Source organism: Bos indicus, chromosome 2 (genome assembly GCF_029378745.1).
Source record: "Bos indicus isolate NIAB-ARS_2022 breed Sahiwal x Tharparkar chromosome 2, NIAB-ARS_B.indTharparkar_mat_pri_1.0, whole genome shotgun sequence".
NCBI classification, from domain to species: domain Eukaryota; kingdom Metazoa; phylum Chordata; class Mammalia; order Artiodactyla; family Bovidae; genus Bos; species Bos indicus.
Window position 1 is genome coordinate 85,476,642 of NC_091761.1, and position 25,249 is coordinate 85,501,890.

At 37.8% G+C, this 25,249-nt stretch overlaps 1 protein-coding gene across 14 annotated transcripts in view; it reads right to left on the reverse strand.

Moving 5' to 3' along the window:
• Nucleotides 1-697: 697 nt before the first annotated feature.
• ANKRD44 (ankyrin repeat domain 44) overlaps nucleotides 698-25,249 on the reverse strand; it is a 320,547-nt gene continuing 295,995 nt past the window's right edge. For 11 of the 14 annotated variants that reach the window (XM_070769730.1, XM_070769741.1, XM_070769735.1 and 8 more), the window contains 10 exons: nucleotides 20,281-20,368; nucleotides 18,248-18,365; nucleotides 16,938-17,154; nucleotides 13,342-13,429; nucleotides 12,666-12,749; nucleotides 11,510-11,655; nucleotides 10,482-10,564; nucleotides 8,453-8,535; nucleotides 7,288-7,379; nucleotides 698-4,973 (listed from right to left, as the gene is read on the reverse strand). In XM_070769730.1, coding sequence (XP_070625831.1) covers nucleotides 4,726-4,973; nucleotides 7,288-7,379; nucleotides 8,453-8,535; nucleotides 10,482-10,564; nucleotides 11,510-11,655; nucleotides 12,666-12,749; nucleotides 13,342-13,429; nucleotides 16,938-17,154; nucleotides 18,248-18,365; nucleotides 20,281-20,368 — 1,247 coding nt within the window. In that variant the 3' untranslated portion in view covers nucleotides 698-4,725. Of the gene's footprint in view, nucleotides 5,257-7,287; nucleotides 7,380-8,452; nucleotides 8,536-10,481; nucleotides 10,565-11,509; nucleotides 11,656-12,665; nucleotides 12,750-13,341; nucleotides 13,430-16,937; nucleotides 17,155-18,247; nucleotides 18,366-20,280; nucleotides 20,369-25,249 lie in introns of all 14 variants that reach the window. The other 3 variants (XM_070769783.1, XM_070769786.1, XM_070769790.1) reach the window with 2 other exon arrangements.

A 25,249-nucleotide genomic window follows, 5' to 3' on the forward strand; every position in this document is an offset into this window, starting at 1 on the left:
TGACTCACTGGAAAAGACCCTGATGCTGGGAGGGATTGGGGGCAGGAGGAGAAGGGGACGATAGAGGATGAGATGGCTGGATGGCATCACTGACTCGATGGACAGGAGTTTGGGTGAACTCCGGGAGTTGGTGATAGACTGAGAGGCCTGGCGTGCTACGATTCATGGGGTCGCAAACAGTCGGACATGACTGAGCGACTGAACTGAACTGAACTGAACAGGTTTCTCCTTTTCTGATATATGTGATCTGTAGACTTTATTATATAGATTACATTATTATATAAATAATTATATATTATTATTAATCACATTTCTCCCTCTTACTTCAGCTATAAGAAAATTTAGACCAAACTCAAATTTAGTTATAACCACTGCATTAAATTTAGAATTCCTGTAGTTTGAGTTCTGTTTTGTTGTCCTAATTTTCCTGTTTCCAGTTTATCACATCTTTTGTTGCAAGCCAGCTTAACTGCTTTATAAAAAATGTTGGCGGCATAAATAGGTAAAATAAACATAAAATATCTGTCTGAAATATTTTGCTTTAATTGTGATTATATAAACAAAAATAGAAAATATATCTCTATCTTGATTATTTTAAAAGTTTAAGGTTAATTTGGCTTTAGTAGGGGATAAAAGTTTAAGTTAGCATAATAATTGGCAAAATTAGCATAACTGGAAAATTTAAAGACAACACAAATTGCAACAATATTTGTACCGCTTTTATTTGGAAAAATAACCATCTGAATGCATTTCCATAGTATATTACAGTTAAGTACTTCATGACATGATTAGCATTCAGTAGTTGAAAAAGTATTAAACTGTGCTTGAGAAGATTCCAATTGGTTCAAAGTCATTCACTGAACTAAAAGTCATTTCCTCATTTTTATAGTCATGGCATTTACCAGAGTCATTCAACTCCAATTTTCATAAGAAAACATTACAGACAAAATCCCACTGAAATCATCAAACAATATTTTATGCTGTTACAAATATGTTATGCAAAATATAACACTGGCACCAGATTTGTATCATCACGTTTTGCAAAGATATATTGCACATGCTAAAGCATAAAATATATAGACAAAACTACCAAACAAAAGATATTTGCATTGAATTTTTAGGTCACTGCATAAGAAACGCATAGAATTACATTTTATACACACACTCAGATTGTCACTATCTTAAAATGCTCTTCCCCTATAACACTGACCTATGGTTTATGGTTTTGTAAAAAGAAAGCATTTTAGCACTGCAAAATCAAACATAATTCCTATAGAAAACTTCAGCATCTTCATTTTCATTTCAAAGCAGGTAAAAGGGGAAAGAGGAAAAAAGACACTTTATACATTCAAAGAAAGGCTGAAATGAAAATTCACTGGTATTATATTGCTCTGATAACACTCAAATGAAAAAAAATACAAAACATTTCACAGAATATTTTCAGAATATACAAATATAAAAAGGCACTCTAACTTCATATCACAAGACAAAAAAAAAGGGATGGGTTCTTCAACCAACACAACAGATAAGCAAACCAAGTTGCTCAACAGTACAAAGATTACTAGTGCAGCAAATCCATTTGATGTTCTTGTCCTAATTTAATAATAAAATAATAAACCCAGCAGCTGTTTACTGCCTAAAGTACCAAAACATACTATGGTGCCCTTTTATTAGTGATAAATAGAAATCCCCTGAGCTATTTACTGTAGAATCATAGCAGATTTTAGGCAATTTGGAGATAGTAATGTATTTACCAAGGATAGGCAGACATGGCAAATAGGTAAGTGCAATGAAACATGATCCCTGTGGCTGTGGTTAAAATACAGTCTAAAAATAACATATTAAGGTAAAAGCACAAAACAACCAAGACTCAATTAAAAGCACAATGTTTTCTGTTTTTGTTTTTCTTAGAAAGCTATGTGGCAAATCTAGTTTTCTAAGAGATGTGAGTGAAAAACACAGAACTCAGTTTTTAAAGTCGTTCCTTAAGGGAAAAAAATTGGTCTTGGGAAGAGGGAGAAAGAGAAAGAGAGTGGGGGAGAGAGATTCAATAAGCAATTCACGGCATGATTTTATTTTGTTCTTTTGTCCTCCTCCTTTCTGGCAGTGAGACTGGGGAAAAGTCAGAATGCAGCTCCAGAGATAATGTCGCAGAGCTGTCACTGCCTTGCCGTAATATTTCTTGTTCTCTGTGCTACTCTATAGGAGAAATGGTAACGCTGCTTCACCATTAAATCAGGCATCGCGTTTCCTGCTTTAAAGGCCAACTGAGCAAGATTTCCATTCACTTCTGGAAAAAGACTCCACAATGTATCACGTTTCTGCAGTGTTAGAGCTCCCTTACTTTCAGGGGTTTGGTAAAGGTAAGGTCATTATTGCTCATTAACAATTTATCCACTTTTTCAAAACTCATCTCCAAGCAGACAAAAAGGACAGAGAAAAGAAAGGAACACAACACCAAGAATTAAAAAAAAACAATGGCAGTGGTGAAACAAAAGGTTTCAATGAAACTAATACCAGTTCTTATAAGTCCTTTGAACAAGTTCTCATTTGTGAAGAACCCAACATGAATTTTTAATAAAATCCAGAATATTACAGAGTGAAGACTTTTACAGTTAGATGAAATACATAATATGGTATCTGTATTTGATCTAGGTATGTTAGGACACTGTTTAAAAAATATTTCACATACATTAAGATAGAAATTTCCAGAGTGAAAATGGAACCCATTATAAAATATTGGAGAGCAGTACTCTAATGCAACATATTTCTGTCCTGTCTCTTCCTCAAGTAGAAAATAGCATGAGCTGGTGATTTGTATTTCTCTTCTTGGTACATGTGCCCACACACTGACAGAGTTTCCCATTAGGCTGCTGGGACCATGAGATTTTCAGCACATTCAGGATAATTTCCTTATCTTTCTTTGGGCCCTCTTTGTGCACATGACCCACTACCCACTTCAGTTTTCATCTCGAAGAAAAGCATAAGGACTGCAGTGTATTCTAAGCTCTGAGCTGGCTACACACAGGCTGAGTCATGGATGTTGTACCTTTTTTCAACCGATGTGGAAGAACCTGAGGGTTGGCTGGAAACCTTAGCAGTGGAATTTCTGGGCTTGCCCTCAGGAATGCAGGCCAGCCCAGGGAAAGTTCTGTATATTTTCCGGCTTCCTCGTTATTCCAAGTAAGAATTAAAAGAGAATAAACAATGGATATTTCCTCGGCATTTGTTTCATTTCAAATAAATACAAACACATATACATCAAAGTATATGAACATTTTCTCTAGTTTGGCAAAAAATTAAGCTGTGGTAAACACATTATTAGTTACAAATGTTAAGCCATCAGCTAGAAATCTGTGTCATAAGAAATATAAAATACAATAAAGACTTACGCAAAAAGATTACATTTTAACTCCATAGAAAAGCTATTTCAGTTCTTACTTCCATTTTGAAGGAAAACAATTTAAATCTTCAATTTTAGACTGAAGCATTTTGGTCCTCGTGTATAGCTGGCTGATGAACTACAGACACAGATAAATACATACATATACATGTGCATGTGTACGTGTGTAATTTAAAGTCTCATTCTTCTTTTTGTACAGCTATTCCAGGTGCGGAGCGGGGTCCATTTGACCTAGAAGCTTTGGCAGAGGAGAGGGAGCAGACACAGTGTTCACTACGATGATTTCATCAGGAAGCAACTTTAATCGGCTTTAATTTCCATTTCACCCATTTTTACATCGTGCTTTCACTTCATTCTTTTTTGGAGTCACACTTCCACTCACTGAGCATGACTTTGACCGAAAAGCTCATATAACATTTCACTACTGATGAACAATACTGATGGCTGTTATGTTTTTAATAAAGTTAGTATTTTGATTTACAGACAAATTAATAAAGGGTAGTTTCATATTTGCATATATCTCAAAAGTTTCGGTGCAATATAATTTTCACCTGAAATGTTATTGAAGTGATTCCGGTTCAATCATTTGGTGAAAATTAGTCACAGGCTTTTTACAGGGAGCACTGGGTGCCATATTTTTGTTAAATGAAAAGAGCAAGTTCAATTTTCAGTGGATTTTCCCCTTCATTTGGCAACTTAAAAATCCTCAAAAAGAAGTTCTGGATATTTCAGTACACTATAGAGAGGATATCACTAGCGCCACCTGGGAAGCCTATGAATAATTGGACTCCCTTAAAAAAGATTATTACAGGCATTATTTCTGAAGATGAACACCTCTACCTTTGGCTTCTAGTAAGGAAGTAAACATCAAATTGAGCAGAGGTTTGAGGCATCTCCTATCCAGCCCTTCCCTCCCTTCCTTGGGGACATGAATGTCACATCGATACACTTTTGAGAACTCACTGCTGAGTGAGTACATGAAAAAAAGAAAAAAAAAATCTCCCTCTTTGTTGCATTATCCCCAAAGAAAAAGAATTAAATGTTTTTTTTTTTTTTAATTCCATATTTAAAATGAGAGGTAGACTTTCACAGAAGTATCTCAGCTCTAAGGAAAACATGAAACAAAGTAAAACCAAGGCCCAACTGTGTGAGAGCTTTGCCCTACAGCCTAGCTGCCTTCCCTGGGCTTGATTAATTTCTTCTCTACTGGCTTCTGGAAGCTCGGCCCATAATAATACTTGAACACAACATACATCTGGAATTCAAGCTTTGTTCCCTTCCTCCAACATGGGTGATCAAGGAAAAGCTTCTACAGTCCAAAATCAGAAAGTTTCCGAATCAGAATCATTCTCATTGTACCCATCCTCAGAGCCTACATTGTTACTGCACAGGCTAACCATGCTACCCAGGTTGGAGAGGGTCGTCCTGCTCAAACTGTCTTTTTTAAAACAAACGAAGTTGACAGCCGTCATTGTACTGGAAGGAGAAAAAGTCATCATGGTAGCCAGAATGAGGGCCAGGCAGTCAGCCACGTCTTTGTTAGGAGCACAAGCCAGGGCCGGGGTATGACCTGGGCGTAAATGCAGACAAGGCAGTGGTTAGTCCGGGCAATCCAGAAGTGGCGTGAGCGTCCCACAGTACATCTCAAACGACCTCACACGTGGAGATGTATGTCGAGTTAGAAATCATGCCAGGCAAAAGGAGTTACTTCCCACAAGTCATGCTTGGGGTGAGGCTGGAGGGGACCAGGAAGGGGTAGACATTTGATGGAGGGTTTTTTTTTTTCTTCCCCAGCTTACATGACAACAACAAGCACTATATTATCCGGAGTTAGGCAGGATTCCAGTCTTCATCTAGTGAACAGAAACATGAGGGGGGGCGGTGTGTGTGACACAATTCCACAAAAAACAAAAACAGCCACAGGACAATCAGAAAGCTGTTTCCACTTGAGAGCACACACACCATGCGCCTTGGGCTGGGGTCAGGGCACTCTCATTCTGAGAACAATGACTTTCCGTCAGATTAGAGAGGGTGTTGAGAATCAGGTGTCTGTAAGAGTCAGTAACACTGTTTTGTCACTTTATATATACTTTACATGAAGAATGCACCAGGAAGCTGGTTCTAGAGAGATGGAATCATTTGAGTAGATGAGATACAGCACTGGTTGGTTGTGGTGAAATGTACTATCATTTAAAAGAAACTTAAACAGAATTTTAAATAATGTCAACACCACCAGCCAAAGTCCCAAATCCTAAATGTAACAGGTATGGGGAGACTGCTGTGTGCCATGGAGTCATGTCATTCTCTACTATGTGAACTTGATGGGTCAGGTCTGGAAGAGAAAACTATTTCAACACATGAAGCAGGAGCCATGGGGAGGTAGGTGAAGTCTTCGATTCAGTCTACCCTTATTCAACCTTTATTCTATTGGCTGGAAAGGTTTAGCCTGCCCCCTCTCCTGGCTAAACTTTCTACTAACCACTGGCTCATTTTATTCAGAGGCACTGGCTCAAAAATCTTAATTTTTTGCTGTATCATTTGTTAGCACTTGACCTGATTTCTGCTCCCCTCCCCGCTTAACAGACAAGTCCTCTCTCTGGTATGAAGACAAACAAGAATGGACAGATACCTTAACATTCCATTCCACAAAGGTCTGTGATAAGTAATTAAGATTGCAGTGCGGTACAAAATCATCCCAAATGTTCCTAGGCCTTTAGGGTGTAGCTAAGCTCTGATATAGTCTGTGGTTATACAACCCTGGTGCACTTATTCTTGAGTTTGCTATGGGCTGAACAAGCCCCAGATATAGCAGACTTACACTGCAGAAAGGCAAAACTAATTCATTCTGGTCTCTTGGGTCATTTTGGAGAAAACTCCAACCCTAAAGTATTAATGTATATACATATAGTGGTAATAAGAAGGTGAGGGAAGGTGGGGCAGGAAGACTGAGGAGATGGAGTAATAGAGAACTTTTCGCATCTCCTACATGAGTCAGGTTGGGGACAGAGCGGGGTACATGCTAGGATAAATGGGGCTGCAAAACCAAAACTAATAGGAGTCAGCTAATGATGTCATATGGCTGCTTACTTCTGAGAAATAGGCATGAGCTGCTAATTCCAATACCTGTAATAAGCAGTTGAATTATGTTAATACATCTTATAATACTTGAATTAAATGCCACAATTAATGCCACATTCAAAAAACTACTGAATTGATAAATATCCAGAAGTTCCTCTTTTGCTCCCCAAAGTTAAAAGGCATGGTAGTTTAATATAATTCTCATACTCATGAGTTTCTAAATTTCTTAGGAAACAGAGTAGAAAGCTTCTGTTAAGAGTTAGTTCATTCAGAAAAGAAATGTGGTATAGATCAGAAGAAGGTTTCAAGCCTAGATGTTCATTTAAAAATTTTTGGATATTCCCCAAATATCCATACTGAAAATACAAGTTCTGATCTGTTCTGCAAAATAATACCTAGAGGTTTGATCTCAGAATGAACTGAAATACAAAGATGTTTTAATTTGAGCCCTTGAGCATGCACCCATGACACATGTGATCCCTAACTCTTCAGCATGTGCAGTTAAAATTTCATTCGAATACCAAGTTGAGTGTATCTAACATATTTCAACCCCCATGCTGAGGAGTTTGAGACCAGCTGCTAACATGACATGCATATGGAAGGCGCTGGTGGACTGCAGGGAGACTATGTGTTTTACAACAACAGACAGGACAAATTATCTTTGTTGACTGCTCACACACAGGGAACTTCCAAGGGAAAGAGAGTTCTCACTGCTTTTTTAAACTAGCTCCTGGCTTTCCCATTTTCCTCTGGCTTCACAGCAGGTGCATTGGCACCTGAAATAATGGCTTACTTTTCCCACTTACCATTTTCATCTACAGCAAGTACACAAGCCCCTTTGGCCAGCAGCTCCTCAACGACCACTTTCAAGCCATTGCGTGCGGCCACATGGAGGGGTCTGAAAAAAAGACAACACCGAGTGTCAACCGCAATACATATTTGTATGAGAATGTGGCATTTTGAGTAGTCTGTGTAGTTGAAAGAAAGAAAGGACTTGAGAATCTATAAATAACACGAGTATTTTTACTTTTTCAAAAAAGATTTCTGAAGAGCTAAAGATCCAACTGTTCTTCCACATTGGCCCAAATTCTTCTGCAGATATTATTGTACAAATATTTTACACCTCAAACAACCTTAGTGACAAGTCACAGGGAGCCAGAGAAAGAACTCAAGTTCTGGTGTGTTTTCTAGAAGGTTCTTTACCCCTTGCTTTCTACATCAGTATTTGAATCACTGTTTCACACAGTTAATCAATATGAAATCAATATGACTGATGTCATTATCATCCATATACATAATCTTAAACCTTGTTATTACTAAAGGCATGAAAGGAAGTTTTATTGAATTTAGAATATCTTAAAGAATAATGTCAAACAATATATTCTGCTATTCTGCTTAAAAATCTTAATGGAAAAAAATTCTTATATTTCTTTGCATATATATTCTTTGCATCTTAAAACAAATGCAAAGGTAATTTCCTAAAATGGAAAATGAAGCAGCTTTTAGGTCTTTCATGCTAAGGATTACACTGAATTATATTAAAATATAATTAACACAAATAGCTTAAATGCTTCAAACATATTCTGGGAACCTGATTTATAAAACTTGTTTTCCAGTAAGAATACATAAAACTAATACATTTAAAAAATAGTTTATCCTCAAATATGGAGGCTGATAAGATTTTCTAACAACCACTATATTTTTAGTACTACCTTAGAAATATCAGCAAGGAAAAACACAGACCTCACAAAATTCTATGAAGGCATATCAGAAGAAAATTTCTAACTAAAAATGTCTAGCTTGGTCAGCAATTGTAGATAGTGACCATGAACTTCAGAAAGGAAAAGCCAGATTTGTGTCTTTCATCACTGCATCCCCCAACTCTAGCCTAGAATATAGCACATTTTTATTGTTGGTCGAGTAAATGACTATGAATCTGGGACTTAGTCACACTTTAGTAGTCACACTTACGTCTGCAGTGCATTGTTTTTTGCATTAATAAGGCTCTCATCTTGTATCTTGTCAAGTATTAACAAGGCACATTTTTCATGACCCTAACGAAGGAAAAAAAGATAAGTAAATGGAACAGAGATACAGAACTGTCCTGGGGAAATCACTTCAGTATGCTTTAAATTTAACATGTATTCCCTGCCTAATATCAAAATAGGCTATTTTCTGAATAATACATTTTCTTCTAAGAGCAAATGGTTAATCAGCCCTAGATTTTCAAAGATTCTAAATAAGGTGTTTTAGGACTTGACTAATATAAATCTGATCTAAAATATTATAATTTTTACGATAACTTTTAGAATTACTGTCCAGAGAGCTGAAGTTGATGCTATATGTCAGCTAGGTCAGCAGATAAACAGAGAGTAGAATTAGGAGTGTCCTTTAAATTCTTCAACAAAGCTTTTTAAACACAAGTCAAGTCCCATCTCCTTCCTCAAGCCTTCAAATACCCCATTGTACCTGTTATCTGTATCATTCATCACTGGCTGCCTTATATAATAGAGTCTTTTCCAGCAAAGGTCATTCTTTTATTCCTCATTCAAAAGATACCTCTATATGTTATGACTAATGATAGTTTAAAATCTAAAGAATTAACTAATAAAATAGAGACCCTTTTGGAACTTCAGGCCCAGCGCCTGGTTAAGGGGTGACCACTTCCTAAACCCTTGACACTCAAAATGTGGCCCAACAGAACAGCAGGATCAGCATCACCTGGGAGTTAGAATATTGACCCTCAAGCCCCACTCTTGGATCTACTAAATTAGAATCTGCATTTGAACCAGATTATCAGGGGATTCATTTGCACAATAAGTCTGAAAAGCATTGTACTTATATTCATGAAAACACCACAACTTGACATGAACTTCAGGAACCTGAGCACTTTTTGTGGTACCCACTTTTTGCGGATCATGAAATGGGAAAATGTAACCAATGAAAGGAATAGCTGAGACTTCTGGTACCACTGGGTACAGATAACACCTTTGATGATACAACGATATTGGAACAAACCACCATCACTGGTGTCAACTAGCATCATATTACAATGCCTTATAAGGGAAACACGTAAAGATAATTTTAGAAGTGTCTATGGAGTTTTCATTGTCATGTACTGCTGGTGGAATGTAAATGGTTAAAACCTTATTACAGGGCATTTTGGTCTTAGAAGTGTTCATAGCCTTAGACTCACTAATTTCATATTTAGGAATTTATTCAGATTATTATACTACAATTAGTATTATTTGTAGTAGCATATATTTGAAACAAGGAAACGTTTAACAATAAGGGATGGGTTGAATCAAGGGTAGCACAATCCTAAGGCAGGGTTCCATACATCTTACAAAACACTATAATATATGATGTCTGAAAGGAAGATATTCATAATATATGATTCAGTAATGAAAGCAGGTTATCCAACAGTATGATCCCACTCTCATAAAACCATACATTTATTTTTTTACAGAAGCAGGAACCTTAAGCTATATGTGAACATGATGCTCTTAAAACAAACACATTCTTTGCACTGAACTACGTACCAGAAGAAAAGGGAGACAAGAGAAGCATACCTAAATGAATACATTTATTTGCCTCATAAAAGAGTATTTTTGGCTGTGTTATTACGTCTTCAAGCAGAATAAATGAAAACATGTGGAACTGCTTATATTTTAGAAGCCATTTAACTAAGTTCCTAACCTGTGTTTAAAAGCAAAATATGATACCACAACCATGAAGACAGATTCAGTGGCAGCATCAAACCAGATTGTGGCAAGAATTCAAGTGGCAAATTCCCTGAAAAGCATAGCCCATCAACCCATTTGTGTGGGTCTGCCCTTTGCTTCCCCCTTTGATTTCACTGAGAATGACACCATCCTGGGAAAACATACATCTTAATTAAGAGCCATGATACACACACTTCTGATGGACAGATTTAGGTATTATTATTATCATTTTATCATTACACTAAAATAACCATGTTTCAAATCCATTTACATACTTTACTACTAGCCAAATGTAAGGATGTGTTCAAGTCCTTATCCTTCACAGTCAGGTCAGCCTGGGCACTGTTCACCAAAATATCTGCAGAAAAAGCCAAAAGATAGTTACTAAGACTACATGCTAATTACATGCATTTTGAAGAAATTACTACCAAAACAATAATGCTTTTAAATTTGTATACTCACATTACCATAACTAATATTTTTAAAGAAAAAAGGAACAATTTATTGCCATGAAAGTGAAGGTCACTCAGTTGTGTCTGACTCTTTGCAACCCCATGGACTATATGGTCCATGGAATTCTCCAGGCCAGAATACTGGAGTGGGTAGCCTTTCCCTTTTCCAGGGGATCTTCCCAACCCAGGGATTGAACCCAGGTCTTCTGCATTGTGGGAGGATTCTCCCAAGGATATTGGAATGGGTGGCCTATCCCTTCTCAAGTAGGTCTTCCCAATCCAGGAATCAAACCAGGGTTTCCTCAGGTGGATTCTTTACCAACTGAGCTATCAGGGAAGCCACTTTATTGCCATAGTTGTTCTATTCAAATCCAAATTCCATAGTCATTAATTTATTTTTATTTCTTTGGCTGCTCCAGGTCTTAGCTGCAGCATGCATGATCTTTAGTTGAGGCACACAGGACCTAGTTTACTGATCAGGGATCAAACCCAGGCTCCCACATTGGGAGCATGGAGTCCTACCCAGTGGACCACGAGGGAAGTCCCTACAGGCATTAATTTTAATTGTCTTTACAGTTTTGTTATCTCCCAGTAAAATGATTCTATTGTTCTATTTGGTTTCTAAATGTTGACAGATTTCACTGTTATTAATTGACAAAGTCTATCAATAACCAAGTTAACACAGAGTCGGACACGACTGAAGTGACAGCAGCAGCAGCAGATCCGGTGGCTTAAATACAATGTTGGTCTTCTCTAACATGTATATACCGAGAGTATGATCACTTTCCCAACTTTACATGCCTTTGGTTTTAGACAGGCCTAAATTCCAAGCCCACAAGTCAAGCACATACCCACGGCACCAGCCTGCCCGTTCTCAGCAGCCATCATCAGTGGTGTTTTCCCTGAATTGTCTGCCGCGTTCACTTGAGCGTTGTGTCTCAGAAGAAGCTGCAAGCACTCCACGTGATCAGCAAATGCTGCTGCATGAAGTGGTGTCCTAACGATTTAAAACAGGTATGATGTTAGCGTCCTATAAACTTAACACACTCCCTTTCTATATGTGCCTGAGAAACATGTGCATGGTGTCATCTCAGGGATTTAAAACTTACTGGCTTAGAGAGATGGTGACCAGGTTCCCCCAAAAGCCATTCAGGGTAGACACTGAAGTGTCACCTATGTGAACAGCACCCCTAGATTTGGGGGGTGTAGGCAGTGGTCCTGATAATAAAATCAGCATCTTTACTGACCCTTTAATCTTGAGTTCCAATGACCTCTCTCATCATTGATAAACATACTTTCAAAATTAGGCCTTAGATTTGTAGATAATTGGCTATTTTTAAAAAAAGCCTACATCATTTAATGTGAATGGTTGGTTTCTTTGGGAGGATAATTTGGCATGATTTATCAAAGTTAAACACTATGATCTTTGAACCAAAAAATTCCAATTCTAGCACTTTTATCTCCCAGATGCACTTGCTCATGCAAACAGATACTTGTACTAGACTGTTCATTGCACCATTCACTAAAACACCAAAATTCTGAAACAACTTGAATATTCTTCAAAGGAGGACAAGCTGATTAAATTATAACATATCCAGTAAATGGAATAATATGAAGCTTTAAAAAGAATATGGTAAATATATATGTTCTGGTGTGGAAAGATCTCCAAGATATGTTAAAAGGAGAACATTAATATAGAATGTTCTCATTTGTATAAAAAGAATATAAACATATATATTTTTATATATTTATGTAGTTATCTATATACAATATTTGGAAGAAAATAAAAATTTAGAAAGAACAGTTTTAAGTAGTTTTCTCAGTGGAAGAGGCTAGGGCTTTTGGACTAAGAGGATAATTTCTTTATATGTCATTTATTACACTTAATTTTTAAAAATATGTATATATATTACTTTTTCAATCAAAAACATAGATGTTTGGCCACTATGGAGCCACAAAGAAGGCTAAGATTCAACAGACAAGAGCCATGCTCTTAGGATCACTTACCTGCCTTTGTCATCTCTACAATTGACAATACTGGAATCTATGGCCCCGAGTAACAATGATGCACAATTCTCATGATCATTTATTCTAAAATGAAAATAGATTTAAAAATTTAAAATATTGCTCTCTAAAAAATTATATATCCCCTCCTACTCCATCTTTCTATGCACTGTATCTTTAATAATCTGATGCATTTAAAAATTTTGATACAAAATTTGAGCAAAAGTTTCATTTACCAAAGAAGAATTTCAACATTACGAAGATTGGAAAATTACCATATATGAAATCTTCCTGGAATAAAATGTCTTTCTAATTATCCACAGGGATAATATTGCTACCCCCAACTTATTTTTAGCATTTGGCAGACAAGCGTGACTATTGATACACCTGAAGAGCTCTTCACATGGTGGGGACTGTTTCTCAGTCCACCCCTTCCTACCGTTTCCCTGGGTGGTTTGTGAGCCACCTTGGAACCACGGCACTTCACAAAAAGCTCCTGAAAAATCATTAATGTTAGATACTACACTTTGATATCAGACTTATTTGCCTTTAGCAGCAAAATGGAATATACTGGTCTTATCTGTAATCTAAAAGCGTTTTCCTTCTGCCAAAAGCTCTTTCCCTAGGTGTGGTTTAAAGAATTCAAGCCACACCATTAACTTCCAGTTTTTCTACTTACATTGCACAGTGCAGTGGAGTGAAAGGATTACCGATAAATGTTCGAAAGCATTTCTGCTCCAAAAGTACCTCTATACAGTTTTCATTACCTGCAAGGAACCAAAAGAATTTAGGGAGCTTCTAACATGAAACTTTGTTTAATGAAATCTATTTTTTCATTAAGTACTGAATTCTGGCCCATGAATTTTCCTGAATTGGCTGAATGATCATTCTCCATGGAATAAAATTCACTAAATGTCAAAATGTTTTTAACTATGTTTATAGGTGTTCTGAGATATAATGAATAAATTAAGCAGTGACGAGAAAGAGACCTCATTTGCAAGCGGAACAATTCTACCATACTCACAGCTCTTAGTAGATAGGTGCCTAACATAGGTATGCCTCAGTTTGTCCATATTTAGAGCAGAAAATTTCCCTTTTACCCAGATGAATAGGTTCACTTATAATTATGCACCCTAGGGAAGGGAGGAAGATGTGATTGATAAAAAACAGTACTTATGATAGTGCAGGTTAAAGGGCTTTGACTGTAAAACACTATATGGTATTTAAAAGGGTACCAAGGACACGACTGAGCGACTGATCTGATCTGATCTGAAGAACAGTTCCTGACAAATAGTATGGACCCACTAAGTATTTTTTAGTGAGTAGATGAACAAATGTGAATAATTACTTTCAACAAAATGGCAGGTAGTTTTCAAATCAACTGAATTTAAGTAAGGCCCCAGCTCTGTGAGCTTACTTGTTATGTGATCTATGAGCCTCCATTTCCTACATATAAAAAAATCGGAGAAGGAATACCTGCCCTATTGATGTCACAGGATGATGGGAAATTTACTTGATAAAGGACCTACATGAGGTTTGTGAAGCAATGTTCTCATACAATTGTTAAGGCAAGAAGGTAAAGCTATTTGGCTTTGGAATATGGATTGTTGCCCTGGAAACCTCTTCTTGGCTGAGTTATGTGCTAAATTAGAGCTCTCTTCTGATCTACCCCAGAATTATGTTGATTGAACAATTTTAAGTACTAAAATAAGTCAAACTTTTTTTGTACCTATAGAGAAAAAAAGTGAAACTTTGCTTTTAGGAGGACTGAGAAGTGTATGAAGTAATGAACATACAAATCCCCTAATTTTATGTCAGTTATACTGTTTAGCTTTCTAACTATATCCAACTGTCACTCAAATATTCCCAGACATTTCAACCTCTCTATTACTATGAATTTCCCTGAAGGACCTAGCTTGGGGCAGCACCTACATAAACCATTTCTTGGAGGCTATATGAATCTCAATGTAAAGGTCTGTGTAGGTAGGACTGGGGATCCTTGAATGACTTTCAGTGTTTCAAAGTGCTCAGTGAAGGAGATTCTGGGAAAAGGGGAGCTTAAACCTCCAATCTGGAAGACTACACTGGAAGTGTAGATTCCAGTGGATTGTTTAGGAGAGGCCTGCTCCCCTTCCCCTGCTTGTACCTGGAGAGGTCTTAGAACAGACAGACCTATCACCCCCGCCCCATCCAACTCCACACGGGAGAAAATGTGGTCTGTGGGAGGTTTGCCACCTGCTGTTATAATCAACACTGGCACTCCATCACCCCCCTCCTGTAGGTTTTCCAGTGCTAGATAGATCTTGCAGCTTAACTCACATGGGGCTTAGGGTGACCTTACCCATTAGCAAGTAAATTAAAAAAAAAAAATCACAATCCTCCAATGGCCGGGAGGGAACAAAACCAAACTGCAAAAGTGGAAAATTTGACTCTTACTGAGGTCAGAACCAATGAAAAAAAGAGGATCGTAATAAAAACATAATGAAAGATCTTAAACTGATACAGTTAGAGCACCATAAAACTTTTCTGGACCCAATAATCATAGTTTCTAAGTGAAAATTTTAATAGAAGAATTGATTATGGATAAATAAAACAACAGAAGCACAGTAAGAAACATATGGACATGAATTTGCAAACTCTGGGAGACAGTGGAAAAGAGAGGAGTCTTACGTGCTAATACAGTCCACCGGGACTTAGCAATAGAACAACAACAGAACTATATGGGAAAATATTCATATAAGCTTAGAGGTAGGAGATCTTTTTAAGCAAGACTGTAAACCTACATACCATAGAAGAAAAAATCTCACAGATTCAACTACACAAAAGTTCAAAATCTTTACATGGAAAAAGATAGCATTAACAAGGAGCAAAGACAAATAGTGAACTGAGAAAAAAAAGTTTGCAACACACATAACACAGAGAGGATTCATATTCTAAGACAAGGTGCTCCTACAAATGTGTGAAAAAAGATAAACCACTCAATAGGGAAAAAATGAGCAATAGATGGAAAAAGTAATTTCCAGAAGAGGAAATGCAAATACATAAATCAGTACACAATTAGACAAGGAAACACAAAATAAAATGAGATACCCTTTTTTTGTCCTTCAAATTGACAAAAATTAAAAAGATTAACATCACCTTGGGCTAACAAAAGCTTTTATTTACATTTGGTGGGGTAAAAATTATGCCATACTAAAGCAGTATGGTATAATTTATTAAAGTTTAAAAATATACAAGCCCTCATCATTTATTTTATTTGGAAATTTATTATTTTATTTTATTATTTATTATTTTATTTGGAAATTTATCTAACAGAATAAAGTACCATGATATGAACATACACACTCCAGTACTGTTTGTAATGAGAAAAAAAGCCTAAAAACAATTTGAATGTTCGTCAACAGGGATCTGGTTGAATAAATATTAAATTCTGATATACACACTCATACTCATGCATGTCTATATCTATTTATCTGATATAAAATATTCAACTATTAACAAGATCAATGTATATAGATACATATTGATTTGTAAGGTTATCTGCAATAGAATGTTGAGTGTACAATAAGAAAAGTTATAGAATATTTGTTATATGAATTCTAGTTTTAAAAAAGATGTACATACATATATATTGATTTACATTTTCAAGGGAGAATTATGAAAAATAAATACCAAATTACATCAAAAAGTAAGTTTGGAAATGACTTAATTTTACTTTAGAGGCTTCAGTATTTTTTAAATGTAACAATTATCAGGCATTGAACTTTTTCTACTCAAATAAGTGAAACACAGAATTTTAAATCTCCTCAGTAGCAAGTATAACTAAATAAATGGGACTACGTGACATAAAAATGCAATGCTGAAAGATAAATCATGTGCCTACCAGCTGTCAATTGTGACATTATTACATCATATTGTTTTGGTTGTTTTTAGCTGTATTATTTCAATTCCTTGTAGGATCCCTGGTTATCTCATATAGAAAAGAAAGCCTGATTTAAACTAGTTAGTTCATCAGAAGTTCTGATGAGGAGTTACATGTTACTGGTTAAGAAAAAGTGTGAAGTAATTTTTCATTCCAATATGGCATCATGATAGCCACGGAGGGAAAAATATTTTCTAAAAAAGGTATTTTTGTTTGTTTGTTTTGCAGTATCTGAATGCAGAAAGAGTGGATACCTTGGTTACAGCATCATGTTATGTTCTCACTTCCTTTGAGATCACAGTAGTGTTGGGATAGGAAGTCTACTGGAATCAGTCAAGTGACAATTAACTCACCATTGTAACAAGCCCAGTGCAGTGGCGTGTAGCCTTGGTTGTCTTTGAAAGAACAGTCCTCCTCGGAAAGTGCCATCTGGAGCAGCTCACTCAGCCACGTGGCATGGCCACGAGCAGCTGCATAGTGCAAGGGTGTCCTCCCTCTGGAATCTTTACACAGAATCGACACTTCTTGTTCCAGCAGCATTTGCACACATTCCTCATGTCCCGTCATAATCTGAAGCATCGCAATTAAAAACACAACACAAATCTAAGAAGACTCAGCAAGCAAAGTTGTTGACTAAGTGGGGTTAGGCTCGAAGTAAGTAGACATAACACCCAGGTCTTAAGGGAAAAGACTCTTATCCTACTTCAGAGAAACACCCACCTGTAAATGAGGACAGTAATAATGACCTCATAGGCTGTTGTGAGGACTAATAAGATATGTAAAGGCTCCCGGACTGCTGTGTGGCCCATAGGAAGTACCAAAAAGTACCTAAAATAAGATCTATGATTATGGCATTAAACATTTAGAGTTCCTCTTCTCTTCATTGATCATGGTGGTCAGCACCATCTTTAAATAACAATTTCCTGATTTCTGCTTTTGTTTCATTTAGATTTCTTGATATACTTTAAAAAACAGTTCAGCAGGTGTTTATGAAGAATTACACACAGTGTACTTATTTCAGCAGAGTACATACTTCAGGTGGTAAATGGGCCCACATTGTAATAAAGAACAATTAAAAATAGCGTGGTTACTCAAAACTAGGTAATCATCAGAATAAATTACAACACCTGCACACAATGGAGGATTAAAAAAGATAGGGCAGAAAAATATTTAGTGATATGGACAAAGGTACTTGGTATACTATAAGAAAAAAAAAGGTTCCAAATAGCATCTTCAGTATTCTTTTTAAGATTTAAAACAAATCTATATTTAGAAAGAAGATTGGTGATATATATCAAAAAGTGGTTATCTCCAGGAGGTAAGATTACTAGAGATTACTATTTTGTTATTTGTGCTTTAAGATTTTTTTTGCAAATTTCCTATGATGTGCATGCAATCAGAAAGCAGAACTAAGTCTTGCAACAATAGGTGTTCATGTATCTATTATCACAGTCAGACATGGCAACTCAAGAGCAGAACCTCAGAGTACCTGCCATTATTTTATCTTTGCAAAAGATTTTGTAATTTCTTTTTGACTGACTGAGGTTAATTGGTTATCTCAGGCAACAATCTTCTTACTAAAAATTCATAAGGAGGTAAAAAAAAAAGAAGAAACAAGTTCACTACAGAATTGCTTGACTAAAGCTAAGGAAGATGTACATACCCCTCTGTGTAAAGCTGTGCAGCCCATGATGTCGACAGCATCTACATTTGCTTCCTTTTCAAGTAACAATGAAACAGCATCACTGTGTCCATACGCTACTGCAAGCATTAGTGGGGTTCTAGGAAAAGAGAGAAATTGGGCTTTTATTTTTTAATTAATTAATTTAATTGGAGGATAATTACTTTACAATATTGTGATGGTTTTTGCCATACATTGACATGAATCAACCATGGGTACATGTGTCTAACCCATCCTGAACCCCCCCCCACCTCCCTCCCCACCTCATCACTTGGGGTTGTCCCAGAGTACCAGCTTTGAGTGCCCTGCTTCATGCACTGAACTTGCACTGGCCATCTATTTAACATAGAGTAATATACATGTTTCAATGCTAGTCTCTCAAATCATCCCACCCTCGTCTTTTCCCACAAAGTCCATAAGTCTGTTCTTTACATCTGTGTCTCTTTTGCTGTATTACACATAGGATTGTTGTTATCATCTTTCTAAATTCCATACGTGTTAATATACAGTATTTGTGTTTCTCCTTCTGACTTACTTCACTCTGTATAATAGGTTCCAATTTCATCCACCTCATTAGCACTGTCTCAAATGCAGTTCTTTTTTATAGCTGCATAATATTCCATTGTGTATATGTACCACAACTTCCTTATCCATTTGTCTGCTGATGGACATCTAGGTTGCTTCCATGTCCTAGCTATTGTAAACAGTGCTGCAATGAACACTGGGGTACATGTGTCTCTTTCAATTCTGGTTTCCTAGGTGTGTATGCCCAACAGTGGGATATCTGGGTTGTATGGCAGTTCTATTCCCAGTTTTTTAAGGAGTCTCCACACTGTTCTCCATAGTAGCTGTACCAGTTTGCATTCCCACCAACAGGGTAAGAGAGTTCCATTTTAACCACACCCTCTCCCGCATTTACTGTCTGTAGACTTTCTGATTATGGCCCTCTGACCAGCATGAGATAATACCTCATTGTGGGTTTTGATTTGAATGGGCTTTTAAAAAGAAGATTAAAAAATACTCATCACTTCCAGTGGGAGCATCTTCCTCTCTTCCTTTGTCTCTCTGTCTCTCTCTTTCTCAGTCTCTCTCCCTTTTTGACAATTGCTTAGTATTTTCTGAGTGTCCCCGATTTGCTCTCTACTACCTGGAACAAACTATCTGCCTCTGGTCTCTAATGACCACATGGAATGGTGGCAGTGGAATGATCAGTATGAGTAGGGCAGAAGAAAGTTCCACCTCAAGATGCTCACTTGAATCCCATCATTTTCAGAACTATGCAGCATTGGCCAAGTATCAATTGAGCAGGGAGTGTGTGTATATAAGAGATGCTCTTGTTTCCATCAGAGCAACTGTGAACTACTTTTATAGTCTTTTACGTTGGATTTCGGTTCAGTATTTCATTTGAACAAAGCTCCATTGCCTTAAAGAAAAGGAGGACAAGTCCAGAGAAAAGACCCAAGTGCTGGGCTCCAGGAGGTGAGGCCCAGTTCTGTCTTCAACATGAACTCATATATCTGGGGTGAGTCACCAGTGCTTTATTGCTCTGCGTTTCCTATTCGTAAGAGAAGACTGGGTGGGAGAACAGGCTAACAGATGGAAAATACTCAGGGAAAAATAACACAAGAAGGATAAAAATATGAAGGATTTTTATGGAGGTGATAACGTCTTGAGGTCTGTCCTATTCCATTATTAATTTTAAAAATGAGATGGTAGCAGCTTCAGAAGAGGGTAAAAGTGAATAGAAAAAAGGAACAAATGAGAAAATATTTTTAAAAAGCCAAAGAACAAGGGTACATATATAAAAAGTTAGCTCTTTTTCATCAAGATACACACACACATTTTTCTTGGATATATACTCCAGCACAAAGCTACTTCATTCTTCTAGGACCCTCATCCATCAATTTCATCCCAGTATAAACACCAAATTTCAGCATTCAGACCTCCTAGCTGTTTAACAAATTAACTGATCAGTTGTGATTTGAAATCTCAACCCCAGGTGTGAGAACACTTACTGTCCTTTGGCATCTTTCACGTCAACAACTTCTGGGTTGTCTGCAATTTCTAGTAATAGCCGCATACACAGCGTGTGACCATTAATTACTGAAAAAGAAAATAACGGACATTCTTTTAACAGACCATATAGATCCTTCCGAAATAAAATTTATTTGGACTTCAAATTGGTGGTTTCCAATTCTTGCTTGAAGGCGGGAAGAGAAGGGGACAACAGAGGATTAAGATGGTTGGATGGCATCACTGACTCAATGGACATGAGTTTGAGTAAACTCCAGGAGTTGGTGATGGACAGGGAGGCCTGGCATGCTGCAGTCCATGGGGGTCGCAAAGAGCTGGGACAAGATTGAGTGACTGAACTAAACTGAACTGAATTGTTGCTGATGGACATCCCCACGTGTCCAGCTAGTGCCAGCTGCTGGGCACAGCTGGCAATACGTCTGTTACCAACCCATCTCCACTTTCTTCCTATCAGGGCACTGTGGGTCTCATCTAACTTTCTTTCCTGGATGCTGTATAGAGGTTTTTTTCCTTAAAGAGGACATCCTTTCTTATCTACTCCTACAGAACCGATCATCTCTCTCCACTTTCTGGGTAACCCTTCTGTTCCTCTAAGAGAGTCTCCCAACTCTGTACAATCTTCCTGTGTCCAGTCTACCTCAAGCCCTTTTTAAAAGAAGGTTGAAGGGGGAGGAAAAGGCAGAGGAGGAGGGAGAGGAGAGCAGGTGAATGAGGGGAGGAGCAGAAGAGAGAAGGAGGGAAGAGGGGAGCAGAGGAGGGGAGGAAGGGAGATGGGAACAGAGTTTGCTTCTTATCCCCATCATTTCACATTCTGAGGTAGACGTTCTAACTGATGACTAGTGACTTTAAGTCAAACCTCAAGCTGGCAATGTTAGCCATTGGCTCACTGCTGATTGGCACTCCCAGAAGACTCACAGATGGCTCCTCACCCCAGGGGCTGGAGGATTTCTCCGTCTAAGTTCCTCATATCAAAGCCCTTGTTTCTCTGCCTTCTCCCACCCTCTATCACCTCTGATTCTCTCTCTCCCCTGCTGAGCTCTGACTGGGGGCAGCAGGCCCTGCCCCTCCTCACTCAGCTGCCCAGATGGGAACTGGCAATGGGCAGGAAGCGTGGCCCAAATCTTCCGTTGGCCTTGACTGCCTGGGGTGGACTCACCCAGCTCTGTGTGCACCAGGCAAGATGTTCTTTTAGGAAGAAGACCCTGGTGCCACAGGGTCAGGAAGCACCTCCCAGGCTGATAATCCCTGGGGTAAGGTACTTTCCTTTAGCTTGTTGAATGGAACCCACAGCCTTGCAAAAGACATGATTTTCTACTCAGGGAGTAGGATGTGAACAAATATATTTAAAATTCTGAACGTGACCTTCTCTCCTCTCTGAACAATAAGAACACCATAAAATACATTGCATTAACCTTGTTATGGTTGTAGAGAGAGAAGGGAATAGATGCAGCTATGTTAGGTTGATAAAGGCTCTTCTTAGAGCTGTGTTTTACAGCCCTTTTTATTGCATGCCAGTCACGAGAGAAGGCTAATTTAACTACGACACATTTTTCAGGGACAATACATACTTGAATTAGCTCACATTCATCAACACCACTCAAATTAACTACAGGGATAATATCCACATTTTGTAGATCATTGCATTCAGCTAATTCTCAGCAACATCCCATTTATGTACCTCAGGAGGAAATCTTGTAGAAATGTTGTTGCTCTTTTGCTTTTTGTTTTAAAAATTACATTAAGTCTGTTAGCACTGGTGAAATATGCAAGAGGTTTAATGTATGCTTAAAAGAAAATAATTAGCAGAGGACTGATAGCTAAATACTGCAGGTGGTATTATTTTATAATACTCATGAAATACAGCATATTTTGATTGATTCCTTTTTCTATATCAATTTGATATTCTTTAAACTGTTGTTGTTATTCAGTCCTTAAATCACGTCTGACTCTTTGCCATCCCTTGGACTGTAGCACACTAGGTTCCTCTGTCCTCCACTATCTCCTGGGGTATGCTCAAATTCAAATAGTCATAATCATAATAGTTTCGAGGATTTTTATTTTTGCCTAAACTAAAAAAGGGGAAAAATCATCTAATTCGTATCACTCATCCAGTATGAAGGAAATGGCAACCCACTCCAGTATTCTCGCCTGGAGAATCCCATGGACAGAGGAGCTGGGCGGGCCATGGTCCATGGGGTTGCAGAGAGTCGGACACGACTGAAGTGACTGAGCACATCCAGTATGCTGGAGAGCAAACTAATTCCTACAGTAGTATGTTTTTCTTGGGCAGGTGCAGTTGAGATGCTGGGAGGTGGGTGTGTGTAGCTTTTTTGAACTTAGCTAATAGCCCTCAGTAAATATAATTCCCCCTTATTTTAAAAGTGTGGCTACACTAGAATTCTCGGCTTCCCACACACATTTTCCCCCAATTGCCTTCCAGCAAAAAGATGCTACCATTTCCTTTTGCTGCGCCCTGCCAAACCCAGCTTTGTCTCAGACTAGCTCAGCCTCTCCCTGACTATGAGTGACAGTCATTTTTCATGCTGCTCAAAAACCACAACTGTCATTACCACTATCTACGCCAAACCCTCTAAAATCCATCCTGGATCCTGTTCCTCACAGTACTCTCAGGATTTGGAACAAAAAAATTGGCCTCTCGAATGAGCTGCAAAAGATTCTGGAAAAGCAGATTCTCAAAGCACAGGTTAAAGCTTCTGCACAGCAGACATTTTGTGGAGAATAAAATCAAATGACAGCCAGCACCTTCTCAACGAATTGCACGGAGGACACCCAAAAGGAGCGAGTCCTGTTGACCACTAGGGGGCTCCATTGGACTACAGCCTTTATCGCCGTGGCAAATGAATGACAATGATTATTCTTCATTGTTGACCTGTTCACAAGGGCGATTTTCCACAACCAAAATGGGTCCTTTGTAAGTGTCAGGAACTACTCGGTAACTAAAGCAGGATGCTGGCATTAATAATAGGCAACTTTAAAAGGAGAACTAAATGTAAGCTATATGGTAATACTAAGAATGCCTAGAATATTAAATTTTATAATACTTACAAATACCAAAAAGACTAAATGTAATGGGAAATAAGAATTTATAATTTAACCATACCAATCACTGCTGACCTCATGGCTAAAGTTTTTTCTAGGAACAACTGCTTCCAGATAATTAAGCAACACCATGTTTTTTCAATCTTTGTATTATTTTTCCTCAGTGGTTTGAACATTCAGAGATGTGGATGGCAATGCTTCCACAAAGTCTAACATTCTGAGAAAATTTTCCCAAGTACAAGAATCACAAAATCTTTTGAAAACTGTTTTCATTCCTTTGCTTCCTCAACACATCCATTATTTCATAGTGAAAAATACTTACTTCTCTTTATAATATCTGCTATCCTGATCAAAGGCTATTATCACTGAACTCCTGAACTCAAAGAAAATTATGCCTTAGCTGAGCTAGAAACTCTTCCACATTACCTTGTCATCTGTGCATATGTCTAGAAGTATCTGGACACAGTTTTATTTAATGTGCATTAAAGAAAAATCACAGAAGAGGCAAATTACTTACTTTCTGAAAAATACATGTAGCTTTTTAAGAGACTATTTTTATACCTGATGCATCAAGAGTCAGAACAAAATTGTGTTGGTAAAGCAATTATGTTCCAATTAAAAATAAATAAATGCCAAAAAAGGAAAAAATAAGGAGTAAAACAAATATCATATTAACGCATATATATGAAATCTAGAAAAATGGTACTGACGAACCTACCTGTAGGGCAGGAATAGAGATGCAGACATAAAGAATGCATTTGTGGACACAGAGGGGGCTGAGAGGGTGGGACAAGTTGAGAGAATAGCATTGACATATATACATGAACGCTTCCCTGGTGGCTCAGAGGTTAAAGCGTATGCCTGCAATGCGGGAGACCTGGGTTCGATCCCTGGGTCGGGAAGATTCCCTGAAGAAGGAAATGGCAACCCACTCCAGTATTCTTGCCTGGAGAATACCATAGATGTAGGAACCTGGTGGGCTACAGTCCGTGGGTTTGCAAATATACATTAACGTGTGTAAGATAGCTAGCTAGTGGGAAGCTGCTTACAGCACAGGGAGCTCAGCTCGGTGCTCTGTGATGACTGAGAGGGGTGAGGTGGGGGATGGGAGGGAGGCTCAAGAGGAAGGGCACATATGTATACATATAGCTGATTTGTGTTGCAGTACAGCAGAAACTAACACAGTGCTGTAAAGAAACCATACTCCAATTAAAATTTTTTGAAAAAAAATTTTAATTAAAAAAATTAAAGAATCAGAGCAAAAGTGAAGAAGTAACATTTAGACTGCAGAATAACATACTCAGCAGATTGCTATCTGAAAATTCCTTTCATGAAGTAGCTGTGAAGTATCATTAATTTTGTGCTTCAAAATGCTATGAGATTTTATTCTATGTGATTTATCTGACGATAACAATACACCTTGCCCTTTTTTTTCCAGAAAGTTTTGTGATTGCCATTGGCCAAAGGTACTGAACACTCTTTTGAGTTAAGAAGGTCAGATGCAGCGTAGAGGATTTTTAGGGCAGAATGATAGATATGCGTGTATGTGTGTGTGTGTACTCAATCATATCCAACTCTATAATCCCATGGACTGTAGCCTGCCAGGCTCCTCTGTCCATGGGATTGTCCAGGCAAGAATACTGGAGTGGTGGCCATTTCCTTTTCCAGGGGGATCTCCCCAACCCAGGGATCAAACCTGTATCTCCTGTATTGGCGGGAGGATTCTTTACCACTGAGCAACCTATGGAAGCCCAGAATGGTAGATACATGTCATTAGACATCTGTTCAAATTCACAGAATGTACAACACCAATAGTGGAACCTAATGTAAGCCGTGGACTTTGGATGATCATGTTGTGTCAGTGTCGGTTCATCCATTGTAATGAATATG